Source organism: Tachysurus fulvidraco, chromosome 3 (genome assembly GCF_022655615.1).
Source record: "Tachysurus fulvidraco isolate hzauxx_2018 chromosome 3, HZAU_PFXX_2.0, whole genome shotgun sequence".
NCBI classification, from domain to species: Eukaryota; Metazoa; Chordata; class Actinopteri; order Siluriformes; family Bagridae; genus Tachysurus; species Tachysurus fulvidraco.
Window position 1 is genome coordinate 16,998,678 of NC_062520.1, and position 8,766 is coordinate 17,007,443.

At 38.4% G+C, this 8,766-nt stretch overlaps 1 protein-coding gene across 3 annotated transcripts; it reads left to right on the forward strand.

Annotated features, from left to right (window-relative positions):
- Window positions 1–381: 381 nt before the first annotated feature.
- Window positions 382–8,493, forward strand: pks1 (polyketide synthase 1). 3 transcript variants are annotated; one of them, XM_027149926.2, is made up of 6 exons: window positions 382–534; window positions 621–774; window positions 1,332–1,492; window positions 1,597–1,800; window positions 2,494–2,675; window positions 2,782–8,493. In XM_027149926.2, exons 1-6 carry the CDS (start codon window positions 486–488, stop codon window positions 8,254–8,256), a joined length of 6,225 nt encoding a protein of 2,074 aa, XP_027005727.2. In that variant the 5' UTR covers window positions 382–485; the 3' UTR covers window positions 8,257–8,493. The 3 variants fall into 3 exon arrangements, with proteins under 3 accessions (XP_027005727.2, XP_047667433.1, XP_047667434.1); XM_047811477.1 differs by lacking the exons at window positions 382–534; window positions 621–774 and adding an exon at window positions 563–620; XM_047811478.1 differs by lacking the exons at window positions 382–534; window positions 621–774; window positions 1,332–1,492 and having other exon boundaries at window positions 1,670–1,800; window positions 2,469–2,675.
- The last annotated feature ends 273 nt before the right edge of the window (window positions 8,494–8,766 follow it).

An 8,766-nucleotide genomic window follows, 5' to 3' on the forward strand; every position in this document is an offset into this window, starting at 1 on the left:
ATGATCATTGGCTATATTTAAAGAACAAACAGAGGAAACTGATCTGTTTGGGGGTAATTTTCTGCTAGGTGATTTTCACATCAGTGATATACGATTACTTAAAAGCTCTTCTAACTGATCAAAATTCTGTAATGCCACTGTATTATTGGGGCCTGGAGAAAATGCCTCCATTATATCCCCCTCATAGGAAGTGCCCCTAAATGCCTTTTCTTTATTTTTGCCCGGCCGTGTAATTAATGGCTTTTGTTTCAAACCACCTTAATTGTGGGTTGCATGAAAACCCTGCATGTAACTCAATAACCCTCTCTTGAAAGAGACTTTAGTTTAAACAAGTCTTGGTGAGGAGGCTTTATAAAGGGTCCGGGCTATAGTGCAGGCATGGAAATGAGCACATACACTCTGTTTAGTAACAGGAACCACAGTGATGATGAAGCTCATTATACTGTGGTGCCAAAGTTTCTAAATCTGTTGATGAGGCAAACAACATGGATGAAGATATTGCTATAGTTGGGGTTGGATGTAACTTCCCAGGGGGTAAGTGCCAATGTTTTGTAAGTGCCACATAGATTCTCCCTGAGTATTGTGCATACATACTTATGATTTGTGTGACATCCTTGCAGGTGAGGGACTTGACAATTTCTGGAATGTTCTTGTTGATGGGAAAAATTGTGCTGTGGATATTCCAGAGCAGAGATTTGATGTAGCACAGTGGTATGATCCTGATGACACTATTCTTGGCAAAATCCAAACTACTAAAGCTGCTTTCATCGATGGGTAAATCATTAATATATATTTCCTTGTTCAAACTTATTTGCCTTTGAATTTTTGTCTAAATTAAATATATGTGATGGTTATTGTTTTATTGTATCTATTTTATTTTTTTTTACTGTACAATTGATGTAAAACATACAGGTTATTTATGCCTACATATCATTGACTGTTTAAGCAGCAGGCTTTGAGTCATTGTTCTGTGTACTTGGGTTTGGATTTAGTTGGATTTCCTCTTTTGTACTTTGGTTTAAAAGCTTAATTATTAAGAATTATTTGAAATATTTTATGTGTATGACTGTAATTGCTACACAATTTAACTAATTTGGAAATACGTACCCTTACTCTGAAACTAGTTTGTTCTTTTCTCATAGCCTTTATAGTATTTTAAAATCCTGCACAACATTTTTAATAAATTTCCATTTCTTATCATAAATATTTGGATTACTTATATAAAAATATGACAAATTAATATAAAAATACAAAATACTACAGTAAAACTTTTTTTCTGTGTTACAAAAATGTTTTCTCCCCTTTTTGTTTTTATCCTTTTTACACACTAGGTTCAATGAGTTTGATTACAGGTTTTTTGGCATTTCTGAAGCTGAAGCTAATTTTATGGACCCCCAGCAAAAGCTTCTTTTGCAGTGTTCCTACAGAGCGTTGGAGGATTCTGGCATTCCTATGGAAAAAGTCAGTGGCTCCAGAACAGGTGTTTATATCGGTAATAACAACAGTATTTCAGTATATAGTAGTGCACCTCAGAACTGATATTATTCTTAGTACAGCAGCTATTTATACATATATTCTGATTGTTCTGTTTTCCAGGGCTCATGAACAGAGACTACGAAACACTACTGAACAACAGCCCAAGTACAATAACCCATTACAATGGCACAGGGACAGCTATGAGTATAGCAGCCAACCGGATCTCCTACACATTCAACCTCACTGGGCCTTCATTTGCCATTGATAGTGCCTGCTCCTCCTCTTTAGTTGCAGTCCATTCTGCTTGCCAAGCAATCAGACAAGGTAAGAGCTTTCTGAACATAAATTACAGCAAGCCTACAGCCCCCTTGGTTAAAACATGACGTAATGGAACTAATTAAATATAAAGACCCATACTCTGGACACTGAGCAAAGTTCTGTCAGTGATGATGAGGTTTTTGCAGAACAACAAAGCTATGTATTGTTTCCAAGACACCTTTACTAGTGTGTGTATGTTCATGTGTGTAATATAAAATTCTTCCTCCATCTCTGCCTCTGCAATAAAAGCAAATAACTTGATAGCCTCTGATAACACAAATAGATTATGTTTTGCACAACCACTGTAGTTGTATAATTATTGTATTTGATTATCTTGATTATGATTATCTTATCTGTATGGTTGTATTCTTTCATAATAATTTAGTTAGAGATATTTAATACGAAGGGTATGGGATGTGACTGAGGAATGAGTAAATCTTTTGTAAAAGAAAATAAGTAATGGAAAAATAAAAATGAGTTGGTGGAAATTAGTTTTTCATGGAAAGCTTTTGAACTCCCGACATTTTTGTATGAACTGCTGGATTTGCCATGATATGAATTAACTAATTAATTTATTAGAAACGTCATGTTACAATCTGTGGTAGGAAAATATTTTGTACATATTGTAATGTTTTATTTTTGTTTTTGTTTTTTTGTTTTTTCACTTCACTTAGGACATATTTCTTTCTCTTCCACTAGGTGACTGTGAGATGGCACTTTGTGGAGGCGTTAGCTGTATTCTTGAGCCACGGGTCTTTGTGGCTCTCAGCAAAGCTAAAATGATTTCACCTGGAGGCACTAGTAAACCTTTCTCCAAAAAAGCAGATGGATACGGTAGAGGGGAAGGCTGTGGTATAGTTCTTCTAAAAACTTTGAAAAAAGTAAGTTCTTTTTAATGATCTTGGTGTACTCGGTAGGTGTACAGTATAATATATCCAAATTGTATATTCAATTTTTATGTTTAGAAATTTGTATTCTTTTTCTAAGGCTCTTCAGGATCATGATCATATTTGGGGCATTGTATGCAAAACAGCAATTAATCAAGATGGCCGCAGTGTCACTCCAATCACAAAGCCATCTATGGTCCAGCAGGAGGAGTTGCTCAATAGAATCTATTCTACAGGGACCTACCTGTCCGATATCCAGTACATAGAAGCTCATGGGACTGGGACTCCGGTGGGAGATTCAGTAGAAGCAGACAGCATCTCTAAAGTTATTGCCAAGGCACGACCCTCAGAGGTAGGGCCACTTCTTATTGGCTCAGTTAAGAGTAACATTGGACACACAGAATCTGCAGCGGGAGTGGCAGGACTGATTAAAGTACTTTTGATGATGAAGCATGAAACCATTGTACCTTCAGTGTTCTACTCAGAGGAAAGTTCTAGCATCGATAATCAAGCTCTTAACCTAAAGATTCCCACCAACGTTGAAACATGGCATTACACAGGTTCCAAAGAAAGGGTAGCTGGAATTAATAGTTTTGGTTTTGGAGGAACTAATGCACATGCTATCATCAAAGAATATAAACATGTTAGATCCTCTAACTTAGAAAGGTTTGGTTCAAGGAAATTGTTCCCATTGTCTGCTGCCACAAGTAAATCTCTTGAGATGTGTATTGCTGACACCTATCAAAGAATCAGCACAGAAAACAAAGTTGACTTACCAACTCTTTTGTATACATCAGCGTGCCGAAGAAGTCACGTGAAACACAAATATAGGAAAGTGTATGTTACAACATCTCTATCAGATTTAGAGGAACAGCTGAAAACTAGCCTAAACAACAAGTTTGATGCTGTTAAACCAGACCCCATGGTAGTCTTCATCTTCTGTGGGAATGGGGTTACATACAGAGGAATGTGCAGGCAGCTCCTAAAAGAGGAGCCTGTTTTCAGAGAAAAGATTAGAGAGGTTGAAAACTATTTTCAGAATTACAGAACTACAAGCATTTTACAGAAGATCGCAAGCAGCTTTGACAACGATGATTTCTCAAAGCCAGACATTGTCCAGCCCCTCCTTTTTGCCACCCAGGTTGCCACAGCTCACTTGCTAAAGCATTGGGGCATCAGACCCACTGCTGTTCTTGGGCACTCTGTTGGAGAGGTTGCTGCAGCCCATTGCTCCGGGCTTTTGTCTCTAGAGGAAGCCGTGAAAGTAATCTATTTTCGGAGTGTTCTACAGTGCAAAGTCACCGGAGGAAAGATGCTTGTTGTTGGTAATATGGCTGTGTCAGACATCTTGAAAATTCTCCCAGCATACGCAGGGAAAGTGTGTCTGGCTGCTTTGAACAGTCCTATGTCATGTGTGCTGTCAGGAGAGAAAGATGCAATTGAAAGTGTACATCAATTGTTAAAGAATTCGTTCAAAGCAAAGAATATGTTCCTTCATGTCTTGGAGGTTCCTGCTGCCTACCACAGTCATATGATGGATCCAGTTCTCACTCAAATTAGAGACAGCATTGGGTCATTAAATCAATATGAAATGGAATGTGATTTATTTTCCACAGTAACGGGAAAGATGTGCTGTCCAGGAGATTTTGTAACCGGAGATTACTGGGCAAGAAATATCAGAAATACAGTTGCATTTGAACAAGCAGTAAGAGCAGTGGCCAGTAACAGGAAGAACATAATCTTTGTTGAGATTGGCCCAAGAAGGGCTCTGCGGAGGAACATCATGGAGACATTAGGAAATGACACAATGGTGCTCTCATCAATCCAACCAGACAAAGATCAAGATACACTACATACTGTTGTATACAAACTGTTTGAGCTTGGGATCAATGTAGACTGGGGCCATTTCTATAATGGGTTTCAGTCACCACCAGCTTCTTACCCAGTCTATCAGTTTGATTGTTGTAAAAGCGATGTATACTTTGAGGAAGTAAGGCAAGGTAATGAGGTGATGGCCTTCTGCCCCCATCCCCTTATAATTCCCCATAAATGCAATAACAGAATGTTCAAATGCAATCTGTCATTAGAAACAACCCCTTACATTTGGGAGCACAAAAGCAATGGTATAGTTATTGTTCCAGGTGCCCTCTACACTGAACTAGCTTTGGCTTCTGTCATTGAATCAATGACCCCAAAGATGCCTCTTGCTTCACTTCAACTTACAATAAACTTTCAGAATTTACTTGTTCTTAGTAAGAGCTCACATTGTGTGAAAGTGCAACTTGAGCCACATGAGGACAAGACACTGTTTCAGATTCAGTCTTCTGCTACAACACATGCGTCGGGCAGCATTGCTTATATAGCAGGACCAGGTGTGACTGAGCATCAAGTCGTTCTCTTGGACATTATTTCGAAGAGATGTCCATCAGTCATACCAGGCGAACAAGTATATGTTATGCTTAACCAGGCAGGGTTTGAGTATGGGCCCATTTTTCAACAGCTGGGTGACATCCAGTATGGAGAGCATTTCAAAGAAGCAGTAGCCAATGTCAGAATACCGGATCAATTGCTAAACCAGTTATACAAGTACTATTTGCATCCTGTTGTATTAGATTATTTCCTGCAGATGACATCTGTTTTAGCCATGAGGAACAGCACTATTAGACATGGATTTCCCTCTGCAATTGGCAGCATGGTGATAATTGCACCTCTGTGTAAGGAAATGGTCATATATATGAGGCTTACTCAGGAGATGCCAGAATACTTTGAGGTATGTGGTTGCTTCACAGACAGAAAAGGACACACACTGGTTGAGCTGAGGGATGTCAGAATCACACTTGTAGGAGAAATTGCAAAAGTTACTGACTTTTGCTTCTTTCATAATGAAAGACTCATTGCCCCTGCAATTAACAGCATAGACAGCAAACCAAAAGCTGTCGTCTTTGAGGATTCTTTAGGTATCGCTAATGCACTAAAGATATACCTAGACCCATCCTCTGTATTTTTGTCTCCTGCTGATGAAGGATTGTCTACCTTTCAAGTTACAGATTTTCTATTAGACTTGGATCAGAGTACAGCTGATATGGAGAAAATTCTCTTTATATGTAGCTGTAAAAACCTTGGTTTTCTTAAAACTCAGACAGTCCTGGAGCAGTTGGCAAACATTTGTGAGCTTTACCGTCACATTGTTTTGACTATAAGGAAGTGCAAGCACTTGCGCACTCTTCATGTCATAACTTACAGATCCTCTGAAAGCACCATTGATCACATTAGTCCAGGATTTGTACTATCAGGCATGACAAGGGCTTGTGCTGCTGAGTTGTCGGAAAATTCTTTTCAGTTGATAGATCTTGCCACACTTTCAAGTGAGGACATAAAAGCACTGGGTTATGTAATTTGCTCCTATAAATGCCATGAGTACCCAGAGGTCTTGATAAGCCAAGGGCAGGTTCAGTCAACAGTGATAACACGAACAGCCCTTAATAAAATACCCAAAAGTGTAAACTCTCCATGGTCTAGGTGCTTCAGCTTACATACAGCAAACCCATATGAAATGGTTTGCTTGTCATCCATACCAACAAATGATGTACTTGATTTCATCAATGGAAAAAATGTGGAGGTCCAAATTAGTAAAATTTGCATGCACTCCTCAGACTATTTTCCAGTCAGTCTGTCTGGCCTTAAATTTGGCCAGGCATTATATTGGAACAAAAACACATCTCAGATGCACAAACTTTTAGCTCTTGACTTTAGTGGGACTGTTACTGCTGTGGGAAAAGATGTAAGGAACCTGAAAGTGGGAGACCATATAGTCTCCTGTTACCCCACTGTAGCATCCTCCAAGGTTATCCTTTCAGAGGATGCTTGCTATAAAACAAAGAAGCTTCAGTTTTTGAAGGACACTCCTTGTGTCTCTTACTTCATACTTGCTTGGGAGATTTTACACGGTGCATTACTTAAGGTCAAACAAAACAAGACATTGTGTATTTTCACCTCGACTCCAGACTCTGCTCTGATGAAGGTGTTAACCATCACAGCGAACAAGTCAGGATGGAATGTTGTTACAGAAATGGAATTGAATGCCCTTAGACAAGGTTTAGATCAGTGCCCTGTCTTTGTCCTTATACCTCCTTATGATCAATCATGCTTGGCACAGTTAAACAGTAAAGTCAGTGCAGAGCACATTTTCCTTGTCTGTAACAACAATGAACCTGCAACAAGCATTCTTCCAAGTGATAGTGAGAATATGTGCTTTCACTTTGTTAAATTGTGCAACATTTTTCAGAAATCTAATCTCAAAACACAGAGTTCTGTTGTGTACAGATGGCTAAAAATGATGCAATTGGATGGGAATTTTTTATCCTTACAAAGCAAGGTTTTCAAGTCTACCCAAGCTGAAACAGAGAATGTTGGATCATACTTTACTGCTGAAACAGTGTCCTTGATACTTCTGGATAACACTGGGTCTATGGCTGGTAGGTCCCAGATATATCTACAAGACAGACCAACGCAGCTCTTCTCACAGACTGCAGTGTACATAGTTTCAGGTGGTTTATCTGGATTAGGTCTTGAAACAGTGAAGTTCATTTCACACTGGGGTGGAAAGTGCATTGCTACACTCTCAAGGAGTGCTCCATCTGAGGAGACACAACTGCATATCACCAACCTTAAAAATATATATGGAGTAAGAATAATCACTCTCCAGTGTGATGTGTCTGTATCAGATGAGGTACTGGAAGCAGTCACTGTCATTGGACAAACTTTCCCTGCTTGTCCAATAAAAGGAGTTTTTCACAGTGCTGCTGTGCTGCATGATGGGCTGCTTGAAACACTTAATAAGTCTGCCTTTGAAAAAGTCTTGCGTCCAAAGGTTAGTGGTGCACTAAACCTTCACTATGCTACTTTAAACAGCAAAGTTGATTATTTTGTATGTTATTCATCCGTCTCCTCTTTTATTGGCAATGCATCCCAGGCTAATTATGCAGCAGCGAACTCATTTCTAGACTCTTTGTGCCACTACCGCCGTAATGCCGGACTTGCTGGACAGACCATCAATTGGGGACCTCTTAAATTAGGTCTTCTGTTCAACAAAGCAGACTATCAAAAATTCTTAGAAGCCAAAGGTTTGATGACAATGGAAGTGCCAGAAATCCATGAAGCTTTAAAACATTGCTTATTGGAAAACAAGCCTCAGCAAGTTGTGTGCAAATTCAACTTCAGAAACTTGAGGAACAACGTTCTCTCACAGAATGCCTCTCTAAAAGTCCGTCTAGCAGCCTTAATTGAGAAAGAGTTTGAAGTCAAAACAGTGAATGAGTCCAGGAAGGATATACACTCATCTTTTGATGATTACATTAGAGGCATGGTAGGTGACCTTTGCAATGTTGATACAGAGGAGTTTGAAGCTGAAACCTGCCTTGCTGCACTGGGCATGGATTCAATGTTGGCTATGACATTGCAGAATCAAATCTTTCAGGATAGTGGTGTGAATATTCCACTTGCTACTTTACTAGATCCTAACATCACTCTGAACTCACTGGCTATGCTTCTTAAAGAAACCAGTGATAAAAACTAAACATAAAAGAAATGTATCTTTAATCTATGCTGATTATTTGATCAATTATTTTGATTTTGATTCGGATTCTAGAAAAATGTATACTGTTGACAATGTACATATCCATATATTGATATTTTTTATGTGCTTATGTAAGTTATGTTTATGCTGTGTATTTTGCACAGCCAAAATCTTTGAGATTATGACAACTGTATGACAAATGACAAATAAACTTTAGTAAACTTTGCTAATTAAAAAGGTTGTTGTTTCTTTGTACAATAAAATTTAAATGACAGCAGCATAATGCGGAGTAAATGTATGAGGCACAGTATTTAGAAATTTATTTTAACAAAATGTTGAAAATCGGTAAGAGTTTCTGTGTTAGATACAGATACAGATTGTTAACCTAAAGATTGGGGCTACCTTTGTGCTTTTCAGTGAGTCATCATAGTTTAATATATAAAATAAATTATCATATCAATTAAGCTATACACAATCGTAAACACAAATGTTGGCAGTAGTTAAGATCTA

What these genes read in the sequence shown, in the direction of transcription:
- pks1 (XM_027149926.2), top strand. Translation starts at nt 486, where the DNA reads ATGGATGAAGATATTGCTATAGTTGGGGTTGGATGTAACTTCCCAGGG. An exon ending in CAGAACAGGTGTTTATATCG is followed by an intron (nt 1,493 to 1,596) that starts GTAATAACAACA and finishes TCTGTTTTCCAG; the next exon opens with GGCTCATGAACAGAGACTAC. An exon ending in TTCTAAAAACTTTGAAAAAA is followed by an intron (nt 2,676 to 2,781) that starts GTAAGTTCTTTT and finishes TCTTTTTCTAAG; the next exon opens with GCTCTTCAGGATCATGATCA.